Source organism: Dermatophagoides farinae, chromosome 3 (assembly GCF_024713945.1).
Source record: "Dermatophagoides farinae isolate YC_2012a chromosome 3, ASM2471394v1, whole genome shotgun sequence".
NCBI lineage: Eukaryota > Metazoa > Arthropoda > Arachnida > Sarcoptiformes > Pyroglyphidae > Dermatophagoides > Dermatophagoides farinae.
In genome coordinates this window covers 3,692,672-3,718,808 of record NC_134679.1, presented here as the reverse complement: position 1 = coordinate 3,718,808, position 26,137 = coordinate 3,692,672, and the positions used below count along the sequence as shown (strand labels likewise).

The window sequence follows — 26,137 nt, the reverse complement described above, 5'->3', positions numbered from 1 at the left end:
TTTTTTTTTGAATTTATTAAAATTTGATTTTTGTGGTAAATAAATTTATGCGGATAATTTGAATTAACCAACACATCAAATTTTTAAAAAATGCGGTATAGAATGCATCCTCTTCATAGAGAACGTATTCGCGCGTTTGAGGCATGTTGTTGTTGATTTCTGGAGTGTTTTCAATTTCATTTATATTTATCTAATTTTGAAAATAAAAATGAAACGTAATTTTGAATCCATGCCGGTAGCGATCTTTGAAAAAAGATCAAGAAAAGAATTGTCAGTCATCGATAACGAACCTGGAAATGGACAACTTATATCTGTAAGCATATTCAATTGAAATTATTGATTTAAATTCTATAACCGGCATACTTCATTAATTAGACCGTGAATCGAACTTCTAAACTTGAATCACCTATCATGTTATTGACTGGACACGAATCCGAAATAAACACTTGTAAATTCCACCCTAATGGCGAAACAATTTTATCTGCTGGTTTTGATCGAAACATATGTAAGTGTTTAATAATTTGTTCATTCCTTTCGTATATTATTACCATTCTATGATTGATAGTTTTATGGAATACATACGGTGAATGTAAAAACTATGCTTTACTGTCTGGCGGGCATAAAGGAGCCGTTTTGGATGCTCATTTTTCGGGTGCCGGCGATTATATTTATTCAACTTCGACTGATAAAAATTTGATTATTTGGGATTCAAAAACTGGAGCTCGAATGAAAAAACTCACTGGACATCAGAGTATTGTCAACGCTTGTTGCCCTTGTCGTGACCAATCCAAAGCATTGCTATGTAGTGTTTCGGATGATAAAACAATTAGGATATGGGATACCAGAAAACGACAAGTTTCATCCGTCCTCAAGGAAGAATATCAATTAACCGCTTGTACTTTCAACGATTCAGCTGATCAAATTATTGTTGGAGGCATCGAAAATTTAATTAAAGTGTACGATCTCCGTAAAAATAAACTATTGTATTCAATGTCTGGACATTTTGACACCATCACTGGTTTGTCTCTTAGTCCGAACGGAAATTTCGTTCTTTCGAATTCGATGGATAATTCACGTAAGTGTCTTTTTATATCCTTTGATATTACATTCAATTCATTTGAACTTGGATCGTTTTTTTCACAGTATGCATCTGGGATATTCGTCCATTTGTACAATCGGATCGTTGCTCGAAAACATTGACTGGACATCAACATAATTTCGAAAAAAACCTTTTACGTTGTTCATGGTCACCCAACGGAGATCGTGTAACAGCCGGTTCGGCCGATCGGAATGTTTATATTTGGAATGCTTATGACAAACGAATCATATATAAATTACCGGGCCATAATGGTTCAGTCAACGAAGTTGTTTTCCATCCAAACGAACCTATTAGTAAGTTATATTAAATGTTTTTTGTTGCTTATTTTTAATCAAATTAAATTTTTATGACAGTTTTATCATGTTCAAGCGATCGACAATTGTTTCTTGGTGAAATTGATCCATAATCATATTTCCTCATAATGGAATATTTTATCTTATTTTCATTCTTTTGTTTAAATATAATTGATGACACAACCATAATAAAAAATGTATTCATGATTAAATTCTTTTGGTTTTAAGACGCATGCGTTATTTTTGTTCTGTATTGTTTAGGAGACATTTTATCATTTATTTGTTCTCACATTGAAATTGACATATTGATACATTGAATGAATGTGATCGATTATTATTATGTAAACAAAAGATGCGTCCATTAAAATTATGGTCAATCTATCAATTCATTTGTAGATATGGTCTTTATCGAATAATCAAAGAAAATAATGTCATTCTATATCTAACTGTTATATTCATCATCATCATTTTTTGGTACATAACTGGCTGCCTCATCACTTTTTTATTGTTATTTTCTTGTTTTATCTGTAAGTTTTGTTGAAACGATGCTTATCAATTCACTTATCGATTACATGATATAGATTATATTTACAATCTATGTGATAGATTATTGTATAGCCCACACAATCCCGAGGATAGCCGTGTCAATGTTCCAACGCCTAAATCTTATGGTCTTGATTATGACAACTTATTCATTAATGCTCAGGATGGGACGAAAATTCACATGCAATTCATTAAACAGCCAGTGACTGCTACTAATTGTGCTACATTGATTTATTTACACGGAAATGCTGGTAATATTGGCCACCGGTTAATCAACGCAATCGAATTTTATAAACAATTTCAGTGTAACCTTTTGATGGTTGAATACCGTGGCTATGGCCTTTCCGAAGGCCAACCTTCTGAAAGTGGCCTTTATCAAGATGCATTAGCCGCGATTCAATTTCTAAATAGTTGTAGACAAATTGATTCTTCAAAAATTGTTCTATTCGGTCGTTCATTAGGAGCTGCTGTAGCGATTGGTTTAGCAGATCAAATCAATAACGATTCTCGAATTGCTCATCTTCGGCCTATGGCCATGGTGATCGAAAATACTTTTACCAGCGTGCCTGATATTTCTCGCCATTTATTTGCCCATCATACACATAATAGTCCATTGTGGTTCACCCGTTTTCTTCAATTCGTACCGGATTGGTTTTACAAAAGTCGTTTCAATTCCATTGACAAGATTTCGCGAATAACTGTACCGACTATTTTCATCTCTGGACTATCAGACGAATTGATTCCACCGAAGATGATGATACAATTATTTAAAGTTAGTTTTAATTCAATTTTTGTAACTGATTGAAAAAAAAATTTACTTTTATTTTAGAACTCTCCAGCCGTTTATAAAGAATTGCACACATTTGAATCTGGAACGCACAACTTCACTTGGAAATGTCCTACTTATTACGAAACGATTGGCAATTTTTTAAAAATTGTCCACGAGAATAAACCCATGATGATGTCAAGCGGAAGCAATATTAATGAAACTGCCACCGATACTTCTTGTCTGGATTATCAATGCATTGATTTAGAAGAAATCGAAAAAATGCCTTTGATTGCTTCTCAAAAGCAAGATAAAAATGATGATGATTCTTCTCATAATACGTCTAATTTAAATGTAATTTAGATTTAGAATTCTAAGAAAAAATAGTTTTTGTTTTATTTAATTCACAAACCGCTTATTGTCGTTTGACCGTACTATTCAAAAGATAGCGCCACTAGCAACAACTTGTAGAATGCAAAAAAAAAATCAGGATACAATGTCGACATCTAGTGTTTAATAAAACTTATAATTTTTAAATTTGATTAGAAATTGATTTTCATCATTCAATGAAAAATTTTAATTTAAAATTTAATGGAAATCAAGATTGAAATTTTTTGAGCTTTTGTGCTTTATTTAAATTCCTTTGTTTTTTTTCGTAATTTTTCCACTAATTACCCAACAATTTGACGGTCCTACAAATACAAAATCAAAGTGATTAGAAATGTTTTTTTTACATTTGAATTATAAATGAAATTTTTTTTTTTTTTGAGACGAAATCTTATTGCAAAGTGCTGAAATCATTTTATTCATTTATATATATATGAATTGCGTTATCATCATCATCATCATAAATCATAAAACATTGTTCAAGATAATGATAGAGAGCAAGAATATCTAGATGTCAAATTACAATTAAAATGATAATTGGAATGATTCAAGTTCTGGACATTAATATGTGTGTGTGTGTATGTGTGTGTATATATGAATGAGTGTGATTGATAGATTATTAATGGTACATCTAATAGTAAAAACATTTATTCAGACGATTGATATTGGTAATGATGCACAATATAAAAGATGTATCATGGTTTTAGTTTTTGCATTATTTTTTTTTTTTGGTCATATTCGAATTATTTTCAAAGTTTCAATTCAGCCTTAAATTTATTTGACCATTATGATTGAAACTTACAAAAAAAAAGAGAATATCGTCATGAAAATTGCATTCATCGTGAATACGAATTGATAAGTATGTATTAATGATTAAGGATAAGACGAAGATAAATATAGGGACAGAGCAAGAGCTCAACAATTGTGCAAATTGCAACATTCTAAAAGTGAAAATTCAGACCTAAAAGTAAAATAAATGGTAAGTGATATCATGTGTCAACTATGCAACATTATGATCATCAAAATCATGAATCAATACATCTATATAAGTGTTTGCGTTTTTTGTTGTTGTTGAAAAAGTGTACTTTTTGGACATGTTGGAATCACAATTTATCTTGAAAAGGTGAGTTATCTGAGATTGCCATTTGTAAGAATCTAAAGAACTTGGTAGTTGGTTTAAATCAGATAAAAGATCGAAGATCAATATTCAAGATGTTGAATATTATTTACAAATGATGAATTGATACAGAATTCATTGATGTATCGATTTGTTGTCATTTTGTTTGTATTTCCAAAATAGAGGACTAGTGTATGCGTGTGTGTGTGTGTGTAAAATATACAAAATATAATCAAAATTGAATATTAAGTAAAGATTCGGTAATTTTAATCTAATTATCATATATTATTAATCAAATAGAATAACGGGACAACTTGCATTGAATGTCAACGTTTTCAAAATGATCAATAAGAAGAATTGTTTGTGTGTGTGTGTGTGTGTGTGAATAATGCTGATACTATAGTAATGATATAATAATTTAATAAATAATTAAAAAATAGAAAAAACAGGACATTCATATTTTACTTGGGTGTAAATTGTGTGTGTGTGTGTGTTAAAAAAAATTGTGGAAATAATAATTTTCAGGTAATAAGGATATGTTATTGATCAAGTTATTTTGATATATTTGAGTGATGTGTGTGTGTGTGTGTGTGTGTGTGTGTATTGTATAAGTGAATTGAAAAATTATTTTTTGGTTCATAATGTATAGTTTCAAAAGTCAAATGAGGGGAATGTATTCAGTGAATGATTTTTATCAATTTGTGATGACAATTATTTTTCAAATACACAATCACTGTTTTTTTTTTTGCTATTTGTTACAAAATAGATAATGAAATAAAGCTTAGTATTAATGAGAATGAAAACAATTGTTTTTTTTTTGGTGGACAACAATGTACGATGACAGTATTTGGTATTTGTGATGATGATTAGTGCAAAACCCTGTTTGGTGAAAAAAAAAATTAAAATCAGCAGCGCTGATCGTGCAAATATCAGAGTGAAACAATAAGTGGATTCGGAAGGAATTAAAATCTGAAGAGAAAGCAACGATTCTATCATTGATGTCATTGAATGAATTGTAGATGCAACCAATCTGCAACGATCATGACAGCAGCATTATCATGTATTTATCATCATTAAAATCAATGAGCATTGATCAAACGTTCGATATTCAATGCAGATGAATTATGAATTGATGCATTAGAAAGTGATGGACTTGTACCAGATGCATTAGAGGCAGCCGATGATGTTACAACTGCCGAATTCGTTGACAGATTCATGGTTAAGGTATTCATACCCGATGTTCGTTTAAATTTAGCCCGTCGATTTTTGAACCAGAATTGAATGTTTTTTGGCTCAAGTTTAGGGAATTTTTGTCTATAAGGCATTTTATTCAATTCGTCTGTGTATCGTACGATTTGACTATGAGCTGGATGTGTATTGCTCATGAACCAGCTTTCTAGTCTGGGAACCTATTCAGAGAATATTTTTAACATTAAAGACAAAAATGATAAAAATAGATAAATAACAATCATACCTCAGACATTGGATCAATGAAAGTACGACTTCTTCGAGTTCTACGCCCTTCAGGACTTTCTGGATTATGTGATGAATTGCCGCTATTGTTATTGTGATTGAGGGCTGAAAACGAACTGGCTAAACTATGCGATGTCATTGAATTATTATGCCCACAATTATTATTATTGTGTGTCGCTTCAGTATCATCATCGCTTTCGTCGTCGATTGAATTACAGTCACTACCGTTACCGCTTACAGCACTACCACCATATTCGCGAGGTTCTATTTTAAGTTGTACATCCGGTTCTAGTCGTAAATCACTAATGTCGTTCAAATCATGGCGTTTTAGGTCGTCGACAAATTTGAAATCATCACAATCATCACCATCATCAGGCATTTTATCTTCTAATGGTTGATGGGGACTATCGGACAATTTTGTTGACATGCATAATGGATTACGAATGGACAAATCAAGTGTCTGAGTCTCTTCATGTGAATCATTATCTTCATCAAAGCTATAATAATCATCGAGATTGGAGCCGTTTCGAGATGTATTTGACATGGGCTCGTCATTACATTTACCACTAACGCTTGCATCTGAACTGGCTTTACCTGGGCTGTGATTACCACCATTGAGAAAAAATTCTGTAGCCAATGCATTTGCAAACGAATGATTGCTTAAATTCGAATCATTTGAAACAAATTTTAATTCGGCTCTTTTATGGGCAGCACGGGCATTCTTGAACCAATACACCACATTGTTCATATCCAATGGTTTTCGACCTTTTCGAGATTCCAGCGAATTAAGCTCGTTTACGTATTCTTGTACTTGAATACGAGAAGGATGACGATTCTCTGCAAACCATTTATGCAATTTGGGAAGTTCCAATTCGGGATCAAATGAAGTACGGATTCGTGTTCGAGAGCTGGTGCCCGATGAATGGTGATGGCCTGATTGGGAATTTTGATTTCCAGAACTATTCTTGCTATGTCCAAAGGGTTTATCCTGGCTAGAACAGCTATTGCCACTAGGACCACCGATATTTCCATTTACGGCTGAGGGACGAACTCCAGCAGTGGCAGCTGCTGCTGCTGCAGCGGCCAGCGATGGATGTAGACCAGCAGCGGCCGCTGCCGCTAATGTTGTATCATTTCCATTGGCTAGATTATTTATGTCCATAAATAATGGATGATTAGCAGCAGCAGTTGACGCAGCTCCTGGAGAAGGATTTCCAGATCGTAATCCAGATACCGAGACTGAATGCTGTTGAGCTGCCAATGCAAATTGTCGATACTGGTTAAATACTTGTTGCAGATACCATTGATCGAATCGGCGGCGAGCATCTTCATTTAATTCTTGCTGTTGTTGTTGTTGTTGTTGATCACGCCCTCTTATCAATGAAGATAGTATTTGCTATTTTATGCAATGATAAAAAAGAATGAAAAAATGACGAAATTAGTAAAAATTCACAAGAAAATATTTTTAAAAATGGAAAAATTTCATTTATACACAGAATAATAAAAGAACAAACAAAGCTTGTGTCAAGGGCAACAAAGTTTGTGAAATATGCAAATTATTTTGAACATTTCTACAATATAATTTGATTGCTTTAAATTTCAAGATTATAAAATCAGATTTATGATCATCGATCGAACAAAAAAGGTTGAATACATTTACAAGTTCATCATTAACAATATCCGATTCCATCGCACTGAAGGTAATGAAGATTGACAAATATGATATTTTTAACAAGAAAAGATTGATTGCTCAAATTCGTTTGAACTAATAGTTAAAAAAAATGTCGAAATGATGATTGTTCGTTGTATGAGAAAAATATGAGCAAACACAATTGGCTCCAATATATATGCACATGGATACGGATAAATCAATGTTTGTTTAATGTTTTCAGGCCATGATGATGATGGTTATTATTATCATCATAACAAAGTAATAAAATAAAATGAAAATGAAAATAGACTTCGATGTTGAATTAAGTGAGTGTGAATATTGTGATCATCCAGAAACAAAAATGATCTATATGAGGAAATTTTCATTTTATTTATATCAAACAAATCTTAACAAAAAAAAAATTCAAGTTGTAAACATTACAAAAAACGACACAGGTGACAAGAACATTTTTTTTTTTTTTTAAAGCTTAGCTTGTGAGATTAGCATTACTATTCGTTTGTCTATTTGTATATCGTATATTATGCAGATGATAAAATGCAAGGTTTACATACAAAGCAAGGTGTGAAGATAATTTGAAAGCACATGTACACACACACATACATACAAACATACTACCGACCATGACCACTGTGATCATGGAATTGTAAAATCAATTCGAATCGATCAGGAAATTTTTTTTTTTTTTTTTTGCATGAAGAAAAAAAGAAGACATGATTGCATTGCAATTGCATTCGAGGTCGAAAAGATAACGAACGATAATGAACATCATTGTAGAACACAAACATACATACACACACACACACACACACACACAATGAGATTATATCGCGCGACCTGTATTTGTCTATTTATTGACTTGTTTGAATTTTTTCTTTTTTTATTATTATTATTTCATTTTATGGATCGGCTCGAATTGAAGAGTCAAGGTAAATGAAAAAAAAAGATGGGAAGAAAAAAAAATTTTCACTTTTCATTCGATTGAATAGCAATTGTCTTTTGTAAACAAAAAAAAAATATTATACGTGTATATACCAATCATGTAATTAAAATTTATTATTGAAAAAATATTTCTGTGAAAAATTTTCCTTTCCCATTGTTAAAAGAACGAACGCATCATCATCGGATATATAAGATTTCTGGTGGTGTGCTTTGCCTTTTGGTTTGAATCACACAATAACAACGAATGAAAAGGCAAACATTAATATGAGATTATAAAGATGATGAGTTATGATTATCATTCAAACACACACACACATACACACAAATAAATAAATGAAGCAACCATTTAGAGAGAATCGGGAATCATATGTAATAAATATAAGAAAAAAAAGAGTTAACAATCCTATTAGGTTTTTTCTGTGCTTCAATACATGAAAACAAAAATCATAATTACGTTCATCATAATAGAAAAAAAACGACAAGGTTTTATCCATCATCAAGAAAACCAAGTACTATAAAGCTATATGGCTTTGAGCCAAATAACTGCCCGAAACAACAAATAAGAAAGACCGGATTTGTGTGTTTGAATGCATTTTTGTTGTTGTTGTTGTTGTTATCGTTAATTGTACGATAGTGTAGTTTAAAACCAAATTCAAGACAAATAAGCGAGTAGAAGAACATTAAATTTTCAAGTTTTTTTTGCCAAAGATTTTGTTCAATAAGGTATTAGACTACAGCCAATGATTATGATGAAAAACAACATAAGCCCAATGAGTGAATCCATTCATCCATCCCATCATCATAAAAATAGAAATCATAAAAAAAAAACCCAATTTCATTTACCAACAAAGACTTTCACTATCACAGTAAACAAGAGATTCAAGGCAACCGTTTTACTTTTATTTTTTTTCATTCTCAATATGTATAAGCAAAAAGAGAGAGAGAGAGAATTGAAAAAAAATCCGCAGAATTTGCAATTTGGTTTGGTTTTAACTTTGATTAAAATGATTAATATTTGATCAATATCTAGTATTTTGTTATGTACATTGTTTCAAATAAATTTGAAGCAAAATGTTTCGAACATGGAAACAACAATCAGAAATGAGACTCCGAGATAGATCATAGAAACCAGAAAAAACAATATTCGAATTCAAAATTGAATTTTTTTTTCTTTTTTTTTGGAAAAAAAGATGCTTTTTTTCTAATAACAATAATGGAATTGATTTCTGATTTAAGATGATGATATTGTTTTTTGTGTGATCATCCACATGGAAAGGCTGAAAAGTCATGTACTACAATGATGATGATGGTGATGAGAACAAACAAATCGACAAAGGTGTGAGAATATATATATATTTTTTTTTTGTAAAGAGAAAAATTGAAAAAAAAAACAAAATCAAAACAAACCTAAACACACACAATATTCGAATATAATAATTTTGTTGAAAGCAAATCGTTTTTCATTCAATCACACATCTTTTTGAAATTAAAGTGTTTTGAAAAATGGTTCGTGATTTTTCGATCAGAAGAGAAATGGAGGGAGATGGAGAGAGAGAGATAGAGAAAGAACAATAGATTTATGGTGAAACGAATGATTTATTGATTTCGATCAATCGGATTGAAATTTCAATATTTCTAATTGAAAAAATATTATTTGTTAGTTTTGAAAAAAAACATTCTTTTATATGGAAAATCGGGATTTCCTAATTAAAATCTCGAATGATGATAAATAATAATAATAATAATAATGATGTCATCACACAGTGTTCATCAAAAAGGGCTCATCATTTTGCATTTTGCCCGCCAGTACTCTGTGTGTGTGTGTGTGTAAAAAGATTCATTGAACGGAACATATTATTGGTAATAATAATATTTTTTGTTGTTGTTGTTGTTTCCATCTTTATCATTCCAGTTATTATTATTGTTATTATTATTATTATCGATAATAAGCAGGATTCTCTATGATGGTCGTGTGTCTATTTTGAGCAGAGAAAAATCATCATCATCATCATCATCATAATCAATTGTTTGTGAAAGAAAATGTAAAGAGACAAACAACAAATGTTCCAACTAATTTATTGACAAATTTTGAACATTTGGATCGATCATCAATGAAAAAAAATTGCAGAAAACGGGCTCTTGTCAATTTTTCTGAATTTTCGGTTTAATTAGAAATCCTGGAATCAATCGGAAAAAAACGGAATAGAATGCTTGAACTTGAATCTAGTGAAAAAAAACATCATCATGATAATGATGGAGAACATCATCATCATCATCATCATCATTATCATCATTTAGCGGGCAATGATTATAGCAAATAAAATAAAAATTGAATGATTCTTGTGAAAAGCATATTGTTTGTTGGTTGTTTAGCATTTGAAAATGAGTATAATGATTGGAATTGACAAAAATAGAATGAAAACAACATTATGATCAACATTAAATATAATAGACGGAAAATTTTTATTAAAAAAAATAGACCGAATAGGTGAATTTTCAATGAAAACTAAAATCAAAAAAACAAGATAAAATATTAAATCTACAGGTGTTTGCACACATACAAATCGGATATATTTCGAATAATCTTTATTCCTTTCACTTGTAAAAAGAAAAAATAAAAATAAATCATAATGAATGACGAAATATGTACAAATAAAATTCATTTTTGATAACACTCATTGGATAAACTACTGCTTGCAAAAAAAATCTTGATGATGATGATTATTGATCAGATTGATTGAAAGTTTTAAAGATGTGAGAATTGTTGTTTACTTTTTAATTTTTTTTATATACATATTCGAATCGATGTGCTAAGAAAAAAAAGTCACACACACACACACACACATAGTTAAACAAAAAAGAGAGACTAAAGAAGAATAAAAAAAAATTTACCGCCAAAGTATTTACGAGAGAATTGATATTATCGTTTTGTTCAATCTTTCAGATTTTAGAAGATAAACGTTTTGATTATCAATAACCAAAAAAAAAAAACACATAGAAAAAAATGTTGGATCATTGCTGCTGCTGCTCATCATTATCATTTTAGAATTTCTCGAATAATAATAATAATAATGATAATATGATTGCTAATAAAAAAAATGAATGTTTTGAAGAGAGCAAGCAAGAGAACGAAATTTTTTTTTCCTCTATCCCTTATTACTATATACTCTTATGATGATGATTATGAAGATATTGAATGTGGCTTCCTTCGAACCAAAAAAGCCATGTGAATTTTTTTTTTCTTTTTTTGTTGTTGAAAAGTATATGTTGATGGCGATCAAAAAGCAAACAAATTTATCTGATTTTGTTTTTTTTTTACCATCATCATAATAATCATCGCCATAGAATTGCCGCCATCAATGATGATCATTTTTTTTGTTGTTGTTGTCGTCATCATCATCATCATCATCATCATCAACATCGCATCATAGCATCGATCGATTGAGGACGACCGACAGAAAAAGAAATTATTATATCCGAATTATCATACCGACAGAGTCATACAAAAAAAACACACACACACATGTGTGAGAGGATAAAAAAGAATGTAATGAAAATGTACATTACACATAATGCTATGGTCAATTTATATAATTTTTTTCTCTCATTTTTTTTGGTGTGAAAATGATGATGAAAAGATTAGAATAATCTAGATATAATTAATATTTAGTAAAAGCAAACACAAAAAGGCAAATGATGGTGGGAACTGCTAGATTCTATATTATATATATATGTTCATTATATTCATTGCATTTTTTTTTATTCAATCTGGCTTGACTAGTCATGATTAATTCTTGTGATAAAGTTTTAATCAACAATTTTTTTCCATTTAAATAGATTAAGAAAGACAATGAGAAAAAAAAAGTGAAAAAAAAATTAAAAATCATTCACTTACCTGATCGATGGAAGATCCGGAATTATTGGTGGTCAGCAAATTGTAAGAATGTGCTAGTAGCACTTGAAGAAGTTTATCCTTAAGCTCGTGTGCAGCACTCATTCGTGGCCTACAAAAATTAAAGCAATTAAACAATTACATCGTATATATCGACACAAAATTTAATTGTTGAGGGTGTATGGTTTATATCGATTCATATTATTGAAATAGTGTAAGAAAAATCATTAAGAAAAACCATATGTCAACGATTTGTTCATTATGACATCACGAGCAGTTTTGGTATGAAGTAACTAATATCAAATTTGCGAAATAACGGATATTATAGAAATTGATAAACTATATATATTGTTCTATTTAATAGTCTGCTAATGATTCCATTATAGACAAAGATTCGTGATAATAGAAATGACAGTAAATTGAAAATTTTTTTTATCTTTAAAGAGGCTGTTAGTAGTTAATCTTCAATCAATTACTGTCAATTATTGTGGTGCTTTGTGGCCCATTACAAATCTAACACTCAATCGATGCTAATAGCGGACAAGCACAATAGGTCAAATTATTATGGAGAATTTTATATTTTCATTTAGAATGACAGCATAAATTAATTGGCCTAATTATCAATTAATTGTTAATTTATGCACAATTAAGCAATGGATGGCTGCTATGAATGCTATATGTTATGTGATAATGGTTATTAATACTACTACCACCACTATGGAACTGTTTGATGAAAAGAAGCTAGAATTCCGTGTCAAAATAAGGCCATAGCTATTTTTTTTTTTTTTTTTTTTGGTAATTTTGGTGCGTGCGACCGATAATCGTCGACTCGTTTCGCATGGGTGACGATAGATACAACCTTTTCTTAATTAACTCATCATCAAGCATTTTACCAAAAATTCATTTGAGGGAGAATAAAAAAAAGAATAAAACCAAAAAGACACGTACCTAAATAGACGAATTCGTAATGTGATGAATGAACAGATATCACCGAATAGATCGCCAATCGTGATTTCGTTGTTGGCCAGATCGCTTATTTGATCCAATGTTAATGGTTTCCAATTACGAAGTTGTATGAAAGCTGAAGGATCGTAAAGAAGAGAGAAAAAAAGGATGTGAATGATGAGTGTTTAAAATGATTATCCAATCGATTTAATTGTGGTTGTAATCATAAACAATGAAAGTGATGGTTTCATTATATAATAATAATAATAATATAACTTAATTATCGATGCGATATTTGGATAACATTCGTTTACATATAATCGATCGATCATTAGCTAACTGGCAAGGTTTAGATCATCATTATAAACAACAATGACATTGATGTGATGCAATTTTAGCGTGATGTCAATCATAGAAACACTGTTGGTCATCACGTTGAAACGAGCAATAAATATGCAATTGTGGATTTACTAACTAACTAACCTGGAATAATGATGATGATGTCTAGATTGATAGAAAACTCATTTAACAATAAAATAGAACACGAGCAATGATTGAATCGACAATGGGCAGAACATTCGAAATGGCGAATATCCACACAGAGTAAATGGAATGAAAGATTGACTTGGATATTTGCGCGCTTTTTACATTCAAACAGACATGTATTGAATCTCGATCGAGAAGTTGGAAAAAAAGTATTTAAATCAACCTCAAAACTTTAGCCTGTATGCTGCTAATGCATTTTTTTTGTCTTTCCTATGCCATCCATGTTAAATTTGGAAAAAAGGCGGGCAGGTAAGGTATCAGATGATGATGATGATGATGATGAGACATAAAAATGAGAGAGAGAAAAAGACAGGAGTTAGCATCATTCGTATAGCTTTCCTTTCTAAATTCGCTTCGTCGCCGATGGTATAGCCACATCAACTCAAGTTGAATCGATACACACGCAAATACGAGAAAAAAAACAACTTTACAACCAGCCTTCTTGTTGTGGCTGTAGTATGAATGAATGAATGAATGAATGAATGAAATGAGATGAGATGAGATGAGATGCTAAAGCCAAGAAAAACGAAACAGGAAACATTTTATGTTTTAGGGCAATGTAATGTAAAAAACCATTGGATGCTCTTTCTCTTCATTCATTCATTTCGTTTGGCTCATTCTTTATCGATCACACATACACATAAAGACATATACACATTTAGTAGAAGAAGGCACACCTCTTCATCCATGTCTATGCGTATACAATAATCATTATCATCACCACAGCCACAGCCTCTCATTCTCTCTCTCACAGTCAAACACAAACACCAGAAATAAAAATGATCGTTTTAGACGCCGGGCGCCATACAAAAGCAAAATAAATGTAGGTGTGCATGTGTGTGTGTGAAAGAGCATCAAGTGTAATATCAGCTTCAAACAACACCCATAAAGATCCTGGCATTATAAAAGCATTTGGTTACAGGGTTTTAGGTGTGTGTGTGTGTATATGTGTTTGTTTTCGTTTTTTATATCATTTCAAATCTGATCGATATACAACAACATTACATGCATATTTGGATCGTATTTAGGAATGGAAAAGAAAATAGAAAAATTCAACACCAAAAAGAAAAAAAATGTCTGATTTTGACGAATAAACAAATAAACAAATGGTGGCCACCAAGTGCCACTTTTGACACACTGTGTGTGATGAAAGTGAAAACACACACACACACACACACACACAACAAAAACGGATATTTTTCTGCTAATTTGGCATATTCTCGATTCGCATTATGTCAATAATAATAATAATAAAGGGACAAATCGACAACGGAAAAAAAGGCCAATGGAAATAAAAGGTGAAAAATATGTATAGCATCATCGAACAATCAATTAGATGGTGAATAGCATAAAAAGTCATATATACACACACATAAACACACGGGTAGCATTTGGTCGTCATTGAGCAATCGAACAAAACAAAACGACAAACAAAAAAAAACCACAACAACAGAAAAACAAACGACGCCATTTAATTTCATCAAATGGTTTGCATAATGAAAGAAAAAAAAAATACATGAATGTTCCAACAACAAATGTATGTCCTTTCTCTCTCTCTCTCACTCTCATTTGGTTGGTAAACAAAAAAAAAACGAACAATACAACACCACAAACATATACCAAAAACAAATCTTGATCAAGTTTTCGGTATGGTTTATGGTCAATGGAAACGCTTGGTAAGTATGTGTAACTATGTGTGAATTGAAAACAAAAAAAAAATTGAAATTGTTCCAACATATCACATTGTCACAATAATAATTTTTTTTATATTGGCATCAATGTATTATTATTGTTATATCATATTCAGCCATTTGTATGTTTGCATGTTTGTGTGTGTGTGTGTGATAGCATATCAAACATCATTTAAAGATCAATATGGCTACAACAACAACAACAAAAAAAAAAATTTGATTCATTGGTCTAAATTCATTGAATGAATGAATAACTAAAAAGGTCATTTTGTTCATTAACACAATTTTTATTTAGACTGCTGTTGTTGTTGATGATGAGGTTAAATTAAATTATCATCAAATGATGATGATGATGATGATGATGAAATTCATTCATTTATTCAATCGGTTAAAAATGGAAATAAATTTACAATAATAACAAAAAATAAAAATAAAAATTATTGTCACATTAATTGTCACACACATAGGACATAGATTTAAGTGAAAGTTGTTGATTTGATTTGATTTTTTTTTATTCAAGAGAATAGCTTATTTTTTTTTGTTTTGTTATTGTTGTTGTTGAGCTAGTGATTCTGTATGGCTTTTTTTATGCAATTGTTGTTTCAATTGTGGTCGGTATTGTGTGTGTGTGTATATATGGATGTATTTATTATTTGCCAGACAAGTATATGAAGTCATACAACTATCAATTTGTTGCTCATTGATTTTCAACCAAACAATGTATTACATTGTTGCCATAGGATTTGATAGTAAAAAAAAAAATTTGGGGGAAAAAAATGTCATAAATAAATGATTCAGAATAGTCTATTGAATCAAAATGAAAAAAAAATGAACGATCCGCATCAATTGCAAACAGGCAAGCATCGGCCATCAAATGAAAAAAAAAACCGAAACGAAACGAAATCAAACACTGAATAAAACATAAATGAATTTAGTCATTACAATTGAATGAATGGCTGAATAATCCTATCTGTCCATTATTATTTTCATGTCCTTTGTTTTGTCTATTCAAACCATTAATAGGAGAATGATAATTGTAAAAAAGAGAGATTGATGGAAAATGACAAAACAAAAATTTTCCTCGATTGACAATCAAAACAAAACAAAACAAAACAAAAAATTGTGTTTTTTGTTATTTTCCCTTGTTCAACTGAAATATATGAATGAAATAAACCAAAGTGTGTGTGTGTGTGTAGTGACGGAATATTAGCTTGGATTTTTGTTTTCTTCTGTCTACTATTTTTTTTTTTTTTTAGTGGCCAAACATTCATTCGCTATTCCGGATCATTCGCCATTAATCATTGTGATATTGACCCGAGAATGACAATAGTAACATGTCGTAAAGTTTGGATTGTCTTGAGTGTCGAAAACTTGTGGCTTTTTCATTTTATTTTATATATGTTCGAATCCTACAGTAGACAATGTAAATATCATTCTTATCATTTTATATATACAACAAAGATAGAGATCAAGTGTGCAATAAATGATTTCGGTTATATGTTTCCAAAATGGTTTTCATAGATTACAATCACATTTAGTTAGGGAAAAAGAGAAAAAAAACATCAAAAAAAAACTCATTGCCAATGTCCGGCAGGATATGCACGAGCCATCATCATCATCATCATCATATCGCGCGTATCAGCAGTGTGGGTGACCCGAATAAATGACCGATTCATTCATTGGGAAAATATCAATCATAATTGTCTCGTTTGATCATAAGATTGTAATTGAAAAAAAAATATTACCAAGATGACGATTGACGACAAATCGATCGATCGATCGAATGAACAGGATTTCGAGTTAATTTACTTTGATAATAATGGTTAGTGTTCGATGGCCATACATCTTTCAATTTCAATTTTTTTGTTTCTTTTTGGTTTTTTTCATAAACGTTAACAGCATTTGTCAATCAGATCAAAAACTTTTTTTTTTGTTTCGAGAAAAAAAAATCACACAGATTGATCATCATCGTTGTCGGATAGCAAGAAATGGACAATAAAAAAAAAATATATTAGACATGTGCATGTTTATAAATGCCAACAAGATATTAGTAGATGGTTTTTACAATCTCTCTCCCATTCTCTTTTTTTTCAATTCATATAAAATTGTAATTGTAATAATAATAAAATTATAGCCTATAGGCCTACCATTGTCATTTCGATTTACTCTTATCGATATCATTTACTTCCATCCATCCATCCATTTGCCATTGGAATTTGTGAATATTTTTGTTTTCTGATCACATTGAGAAAAAAAAATCTCATCGATTGCGGCAATAACCATAGTTATTTTTATTTTGTTGATAAATAAAAGATTTTTTTTTCATTTTGACCAAAAATCTATTTATCTGTGTGTGTGTGTATATTGTACGATCGCAAAGAAATTGATTCATCTTTTTCGTATTCATACGCACGGTTTAATTATGACGACGATCAAAACAATACAATGATTCACGATTGGCAACAACAACAACAGAAAAAAATCAGTCCATTTCAACCAAAATTTTTATATCTATTCATCTATCTATTAAATCTATATATTCAAATGAATAGTGGACATCAGACATCATTGGAAAAAAAATGATGATCAAGAATGAGAACAACAACAAGAAATAGTTTCTTTTTTTTTCTTGGTCGAACAACTAAATGTTATTGTTTAGAATATACTTTTTTTTTGATTGATAATATTATCAATCCAATAATGGCGATAACAACAAATGAAACGAAACGAAACGAAACAAAAACAAAAAAGAAACAAAAAAAAATGAATAAAATAATGAGATTGTTCTCATCATCATCATCGCTCTGTTGTAGTGAATGAAAATGAAAGATGTAAATGTGGTGGACAAGTCCAATCAAACAAATGTCAAATGATGAAGAAAAAAAGAAACACTATAAATAGATTAGAATTTACCAATATAAAGACAATATAATATATAACAACAACGACTTTATTCGATGGCCATCATTTTGTCCACACAGACCCCACTCAATTAAAAATGACCAGTGAAAAAAAAGTGATACGTTTTTTGTTGTTGTTGTTGTTGTTGTTATCAACATCAATGAATGTGTATGAATGAATATATGAACAAAGAAAAGACAAAAATTCAAATTTTTTTTTTCATTTTCGTTTTGTTGATGATCATTATAATCAATGTATATATATTGTCAACATAAACACACACACACACACACACATACACATATGACAAGAATATTATGATGATGGACTGAGGAATAAGAAGAAGAAGAAGAGGATTTATGACAACTTGTGAAATGAAGAAAGAAAAAATGAAAAAAAAGATTCAAAAAAAAAATTCGTTTCACTTTCATCAACAACAACAACTACAACAACAACAACAACAACAACATCAGAATAATAATGAATAGTTTTGGATATTTTTGACTATTCGAATGACAAAAGTTTTATTTTTATTTTTTTTTGTTCATCTATATACAAACACAAAAAGTCTTCATAGTAATGAATTGTTTATGACTGGATTCGCGTTCGTCTTTGTCAATAATAATAATTCTACCTAAGCCGAGAATGAACAACAATTCTTTTTTTTCTTATTTTTTTTTTTTTTTTTTTTTTGTTCAAAAATACAAGGCCAGACACAATTCTATTCTAAAGCTATAGAAATGACGAACGACCGCCAATGATGATGATGATGGTGATGATGATGATGAAAATGAACGGATTATTCATTCATTCATCACAAATTCTAATAGGAATCGAATCAGGAATATAAGTTGTTTATATATGTGTTTTTCAAAGTTGAATGAAAAGTTTGATAATGTTTTCATATAATACATGAATACGATAAGAATAAAATGGAAAACAAAACAAAAAGAATAAAAGTTATATAATAATAATAATAATAATAATGGAATAATTCTAAAGTTTAAAATTCGATGAAGCTAGAAATTGAATTTTTTTTTTGTTTCCATCGGATTTGAAAAGAAATAGACATACGAATGAATGAATGAATGAATTCAAAGGGTTTTTTTTGTCTGTTGCGAAACTTAGCTATGAAAATAAGATGAACAAAATGAATGGATTTTTTTTCCTGTTTAATAAGAATTTTTTCCCCTTTTTTGTTTGTTGTTCAATGATTGACAAACAACAAAAACATGAGATTTTATTTTAAAGAATCGAAACGAAAAATAAATAAATAAATAAAAGAATAGATAATGTGCAAATATGCAAATGATTACGATAAAACTAAAGCTAAGTATAAAAAAGAAAAGAAGATAGAGAGAGAAAAAGAAAAGAATATGTATGGCAAAATGTCATAATAAGTAGATCTAGATGCCAAGAAGAGTTGTGTGTTGTGTATGTCTTCAATGATAAAAAAAATTAGTCACATTGTATCAGAAAATATGTCTATGGGGTAGGTAGGGAAAATAGCAAAAAAAATGGCATCAGAATCCATAAGTAGAGAGTTCATTCGGATTTTTGTGCGTCGTTTCCATTTGACAACAACAATAACAACAACAACAACAACAACAACAACAACAATAACAACAACAACAACAACAATAACAATGACAATCAATAGAATAATAAGAATATTCAGGTTTGTTCAATGGAGGAGGCAATGAAAGTAGTTATCGTTACACACACACACACACACATTGATAAATTATAAGAGCATTAGCCCCAACATATATCTATGGAATTCGTTTTTATGCATTTGTTTTTCGATTTTTTTTGCATTTTTTTTTCATTTTTATTCTGATTCACAATAGATGGTTATTAAGAATTAGAACTGCTGCATCTCTACTGATTTGGATATATAATAATAATAATATTTCGATTGAAACATTGAAAAAAAACATTCACTCTATTGTTCACTGAAATATTTTTTTTTTGAAAAATCAAATTTCAATGGAAAGAAATCAAACAAACTGAATTAGACAAAAACAAAACCATTAAATTTTTAAATCCAAAAATGATTTTAAAAAAATTTTTTTGCATTCATTTTCCAAACATTTGGTAACAACAAAAACAGAAAAAACTCATCGTTCCAAGGGTTAATGGTATGGTAAAAAATTATTTATCTGATTAACAACAAAGGATGTCCTATTACATTTCTAATCGACATTTGACTTTTTCATTAGCTTTTAATCAATAGATAATTATTAAAAGTCTTGTGCCATGTTTTTATTTGAACACATTGATCCAAAAAAGAAAAACTTTATTCTTTTGATTTTGGTTCGAGTTCAGATAATTAATTGAACGTATAATTGCAACAACAAAGTGGATTCATCATTACAATGAGCATATATGTACTGAATATAACGAAAAGAATCATGTACGCTTGCTTGAGTAAATGGTAGATAATTTGGTGTTTAGTTGTCTGGTGCTAACTGAATATATATATCCCATTGAGAGTATTATAATATGTTGAAGAATGAGATTCAAATTAGCTGCCAAAAAATGCTGTTATACTGATGTTGCTGCAGTCTGTCTATCCATTGCCTGTTAACGGAGTTCCAACAGAACCCATAGAGCAATGTTCCAGAAATGAATGTAATTATTACAAGCTCAATGATAATGTTTATTATTAAGCATCACTTTTTGAACTATTCAAAAAAAAAGACAGCACACACACACACAAGCTGACAGTGAATATAAACAACGGTGATCATGATTATATCATCATCAAGATTTTGGTCTGATGGAATGATGATGGTGATATAAGGAAAATAAATTCGTTATTAGAATGCCAGAATAAAAAAAACAGTGTATACAAGTTTGTGTTGTAAAATGAGAAAGAGACAGTGGCATTTCAAAATTTATATACACTATATTTTTTTCATTTCAAAGAAAAGGGTTGATGATTGAAAAAAGAAAAAAAATTTACTTATTTATACCCCTTGAAAATAAATAGAGGAAAAAAATGAAGAGATAATTCAAATTCATTTAAATTCATTTTTTTCACATAAACACACACACACACACACACATATTTATTTTTCGTTTTCAATGAATGGGAAGGGGAAAAAAGATTGAGCTAGATTGGATGGATACACACAACATGGCATAGGCTGAATCCGTAACAAACTAGCTACTGGAGAAACTGGAGGGTTTGTTGATATGTTGAAAAAGATATTTCTCATTTCTCATTTTTTTTTTGCTATTTACCCAAACACACACGCACGCACATCATCATCATCATCATCATCCGTTGGTAATACACACATGAATGAGTTAATAATGAGAATCGATGTAAATATATGAACAATAAGTATAAACACAATCAAAAAATGTGTGAATGAATGACTGACGTTTTTTTCCCTTTTTTCCCAAAATATCAATTCTATATTCACATACACACAAACACACACACACACACATACATACATTATGACTATGATAACAATAATGATGACGATGACGACAATTGAAAATGAAACGAATAAATATAATATCATTATACAGTTATTATTATTATTATGATTATGATTAAATACAATTTTGATAAATTTTAAATTTGATATTTTACACTTGATAGTCGTCGTTGTTTTGTTGATTCGTTTCAAATTTTTTTTTCTTCTACATGCCATATTCTTATATCATCATCATCAACAACAACATCAGTGAAATCGAAATTTTTCATTTCTTATTCTCGATATATACTTTTATATGGAAAATGTTTGAATATGATATGCATAAATCTCATTGGGAATGGGTGGTAGACTGTTGTGTGTGTGTGTGTGTGTGTGTGTGTGTGTATTGTATGTATTTGATAGACAAACACACACACACACACACATAGTGATCATAGTGGAAAAAATAAAATAAAATAAAATCTCAGTACTATACTACTGAATGCAAATTGTGGTCGATATAATAATGATGATCAACATCATCATCATCATCATCATACACATTGATTCAGTAAAGTAACGAGAAAAAAAAGTGAATACTTTTGGCAAGTGAAATTAGATTTATCATTTTCATCATCAACACCACCGCCAACATCCATAACCAAGAAACATCAACACGACACACACACACATACACACGATTCTCTCATTTACGAATTTTTAGTTTGATGTTGTTGTCATTGTTATAAATGAAATTTCAATTGTGAAATAATTCATAAATTCGGGTTTCAATGGCGTGTGTGTGTGTGTGTATGTTTGTAGGAATTATATAATTTTTGAATACGATACAATTGAAATTCATATATAGAATCATGAAGAGAAAAAAAATGTGAAAAAAAAGTTTTATTTGATTATTTTAATGTTTTTTCTCCATGAATTCAACCCAATAATAAATGAGAAGGAGGTTTATTTGATGAGCAAAGAACTATGAATCGAATCGATTGAAAAACGAGAGGCGATTCTTGTTAATAAGATGATTAAATGATGTGTAGCTCTATCAAATGGATGTATGAATTGAGAAAATGTGAAAATAATAAGTGTGTTCAGCGTTATGTGAACATGCACATGCCTATTGTAACTTGAGATCATCAAGTATTATTCTCATTATCACATTGTGTTTGTTAACTATAGCATTGATTTCAATCTTATTTATCATATACTCTCTCTCTCTCTCTCTCTTCTTAATGACACATTGATATAGTGTGACGATTTAGGCCGCTTGATTTTTTTCACAAAATTCCATAGATCCATTTTTCCAAAAAAAAAAAAATTATCACACCATTGACCCCTCAAAGTAATTGTGACCTAGACATTGATTTTTTTTAAGATAAATTTTTCTTATAGATGTGACTGTTTATTTTCAATTCAATTCTGACCATGATCTAATTAATGACCTATGATGACGGCATTGAAGGAGATTGTTTATTGGCAGAAAGTTTCAATAAATTTCAATATCGCAAGAAATCTCTAATATGAAAATCTATCTCTATATTTGTCCATTCATAGATGGTGGTGAGTACAAATAAAAACAGAATAAAAATGCAATATTTGAGTAAAATAAAAATATTTGATTATTTCGAGTCAAAGAAAATCGTACGAATCGAATCAAATGGAAATCTAAATCATTCAGCCTTTACATTGAATGATTGTGTGACATATGGTAAAGAATCACACGGTATCGACAAACCTGACTAATGATGATAATGATGAAGTCAAGTTGAATATTTGACTCTAGAATCGATCGATACTAATCAACTATAGCGGCAGTCATTACGATTTATGAATGTTTTTTCATGGACAACAACAACATATCAAAACTTGGTTGAGAAATGGAGGGCAAAAAATGAAACAAAAAAAAAGTTGATTGCACGGCAAACACTAACAATCGCTTTTTCAAATAGACTGATGAATGAATGAACTAACTGAAACCAATGACAATCAAAATCTAATGCAAGTCTAAGGATTCAAGAATCTAGATCTTTTATTTTTTTTTGTTGTTGTCTGTAATGAAATGTTGAAAAAAAACTTTTGCATTGCCGATTCAAACCAGTAGGAATTAAAGACTAAAATGGATCGAAAATCTTGAAACCAACCAGCAGAAAAAAGAACGTTTTGTGGGAGCAAGACAAGAACAGCAATAGAGAAAAAGAGAGCCTTCATAATAAGAAAATGGATGAAAATTTTTTCTGTGGTAACCCAGAAACGATTTAGAAATTTGGATATTTGAATATGAAATAAAGGAATGAATGTATGTGAGAGAGAGAATGTCACACTAAATGACGTTCAAATTTTTGGAAAGAGTCGAAATAACTAGAAATCATTAGGAATTAACTTATCATTATTGTGTGTGTGTGTGTATACGATTACTGTTGGATCGTATTGGATCAGATCGGGAGGGTGAGAAAATTGAGAGAGAAGATCAAAATCGAAAAAAATGTTGCGCATATGAATAATGATCAAATATTCTAATAATAAACCTTAGTTAATTACGCTTGCGTAACGTAAATTTTTTTTTTCGTGGGGGGATAAGATCAAGGTTTTGAATATTATCAGTAAAAAAAATGAAGAACAAATAGACAATGATTATCTATATTATTGAATCTGTTTAGATCATTTTCTACCCTGGTATATTAGAATTACCAATTCATTTTATTCATTAATTCATCATCATCATCAGCATCAGAACCAATATACATATATGGATTGGGAAAGATCTTTTTTTTTGGCTGCATTTATTCGTAAATATTTACTATTCATGGTCGTCATTGGACACGAAAGAAAAAGAATACTAAAATTGGAATAATATTATCAGAGTTTTGGTTCGTTGATCGCAATACCATACGATCGATTCAATATTCAAAACCATTTGAATGAATAGAAAATTTTCTTTTTTTTTCCCTTCCTTAGCTTTAGATCGAGTGCTATTAAGCGTGATTAAAATTAATGGATATAACATAATATACATATATACAAGCTATTATGGATCATAATCTGGAATCAACATTCATCATGAATGGCAATCATCGATCTTTCGTCGTTTGTCAAAGAGGAATAAACAAGAAAGAAAAAAAAATTTCTTCTATTATGAATATAGAAAAAAAAGTTTAAAAAATCGATTCAATTTTCATCATCATTATTATTATCATCATCAAAATAATCGTAATAATCATCGACACGAATAAGAAAAAAAAGAATGATATGAGTCATCATTGCCAAGTGAGGAATAAAAAAAAATTCAAACAAAAAAAAAGAATCGTGAAAAAATGTCCAAAAACAGCAGCAGCAGCAGCAGCAGTAACAACAACAAGAACACTCCAAAGACACTTGATGCTGTGTGTGTGAGTATGATTGCTGCTCAAGAAAAAAACAAGCCGATCAAATCTTATTGTTCAAACATTTACCGAATATATTGGTTAAAATGATGAAAATGGGAAAAAAAATTTGTATAATTCTATAAAACAACAGTAAAATCAGAACAGAACCGAAAAAAAATCATAAAAAGAAGAAGTGGGGAGAAAAATTCGTCCAAGAATTGAAAAAAGCTAATCCCAAATGATGATTCATGCGAAGACGGTGAGAAAAGGTAAAATTAATTTGCCAACAACAATGTGAAAGAATTCATCATCATCATCATCATAAAAAGGGTGTCGTGGCCAAACACCCATAATCGTTTTTTTATTTTTTTTTTCCAAATGAAATATGAATCAAGAATGATTCATACAGAAAATAATTTCTGTTTTTTAACGTTGTATGAATATAGACAAAATATGAAACGGAGACAAAATTTAAATCTATAATAATAATAATAAAAACGAGTTCTCCAAGTTTTCTCAATTAATATTCGTAGCACATACATAAATCGTAGTAGAAGAATCATCAACATCATCATAGATTGGTTCTATCCAAGAAAAAAAAATGGAAAATGATTATTTTTATCATCGTCAATGTGATTTTGACAAAATGAAAAAAAAATAATTTTTAATGTTCAAATCAAATCGCCCACTGTCTAGTGTGTGAAATTGTAATGAATAATTATCATTATTCATTGAGAATAAAACATTCGCATTTACGTCTGAATTTCAAATCTGAAAGAAACATTTTTTTTTTGTTTGTTTGATGAAAAATAAAAAATCGGAAACCATGATGGCCGTGATTCAGCATACATGGAATCAAATATCATTCAGGTGATATTGTGTTAGTTTTTATCGTGTTATCGATGATTAGGATAGCCATATATTAGAGTGAGAAAGATCAATTATTTTTCATTTTTTATTTGTTTTGTGTTATTTTTGGTACTACCAAATTTCATCACCTATCCAATTGTGAATAAATGAAGTGTATGAATCCAGAATGAAGTCGTTGGTAAATGACTTGACAAT

At 30.0% G+C, this 26,137-nt stretch overlaps 3 protein-coding genes across 3 annotated transcripts in view; 2 read left to right on the top strand and 1 right to left on the bottom strand.

Moving 5' to 3' along the window:
- The first annotated feature begins 132 nt into the window (after window positions 1–132).
- LOC124494791 (U5 small nuclear ribonucleoprotein 40 kDa protein) lies at window positions 133–1,619 on the top strand. The gene is made up of 5 exons (XM_047058059.2): window positions 133–313; window positions 376–505; window positions 566–1,075; window positions 1,144–1,392; window positions 1,453–1,619. The coding sequence occupies exons 1-5, from the start codon at window positions 209–211 to the stop codon at window positions 1,503–1,505; spliced, it is 1,047 nt and encodes a 348-aa protein (XP_046914015.1). The 5' UTR covers window positions 133–208; the 3' UTR covers window positions 1,506–1,619.
- A 41-nt stretch (window positions 1,620–1,660) lies between these two features.
- Bem46 (abhydrolase domain containing 13-like protein Bem46) lies at window positions 1,661–3,243 on the top strand. Its single transcript, XM_047058057.2, has 3 exons — window positions 1,661–1,919; window positions 1,974–2,707; window positions 2,765–3,243. Exons 1-3 carry the CDS (start codon window positions 1,745–1,747, stop codon window positions 3,062–3,064), a joined length of 1,209 nt encoding a protein of 402 aa, XP_046914013.2. The 5' UTR covers window positions 1,661–1,744; the 3' UTR covers window positions 3,065–3,243.
- An 836-nt stretch (window positions 3,244–4,079) lies between these two features.
- The window catches only part of dve (SATB1_N and homeodomain domain-containing protein dve), a 96,947-nt gene continuing 74,889 nt past the window's right edge, over window positions 4,080–26,137 (bottom strand). The window contains exons 4-7 of the mRNA XM_047057686.2: window positions 13,130–13,262; window positions 12,185–12,293; window positions 5,680–7,074; window positions 4,080–5,614 (exon numbers count right to left, since the gene is read on the bottom strand). Of these exons, the coding sequence (XP_046913642.2) occupies window positions 5,285–5,614; window positions 5,680–7,074; window positions 12,185–12,293; window positions 13,130–13,262 (1,967 nt within the window). The 3' untranslated portion in view covers window positions 4,080–5,284. The remainder of the gene's footprint in view (window positions 5,615–5,679; window positions 7,075–12,184; window positions 12,294–13,129; window positions 13,263–26,137) is intronic.

Bases quoted from the DNA above. Each gene is read 5' to 3' on its own strand.
- LOC124494791 (XM_047058059.2), top strand. From the start codon at position 209: ATGAAACGTAATTTTGAATCCATGCCGGTAGCGATCTTTGAAAAAAGA. The intron at 314-375 runs GTAAGCATATTC...TTCATTAATTAG, and splicing joins GAAATGGACAACTTATATCT to ACCGTGAATCGAACTTCTAA. The intron at 506-565 runs GTAAGTGTTTAA...TATGATTGATAG, and splicing joins TGGTTTTGATCGAAACATAT to TTTTATGGAATACATACGGT.
- Bem46 (XM_047058057.2), top strand. From the start codon at position 1,745: ATGCGTCCATTAAAATTATGGTCAATCTATCAATTCATTTGTAGATAT. The intron at 1,920-1,973 runs GTAAGTTTTGTT...TACATGATATAG, and splicing joins GTTATTTTCTTGTTTTATCT to ATTATATTTACAATCTATGT. The intron at 2,708-2,764 runs GTTAGTTTTAAT...CTTTTATTTTAG, and splicing joins TGATGATACAATTATTTAAA to AACTCTCCAGCCGTTTATAA.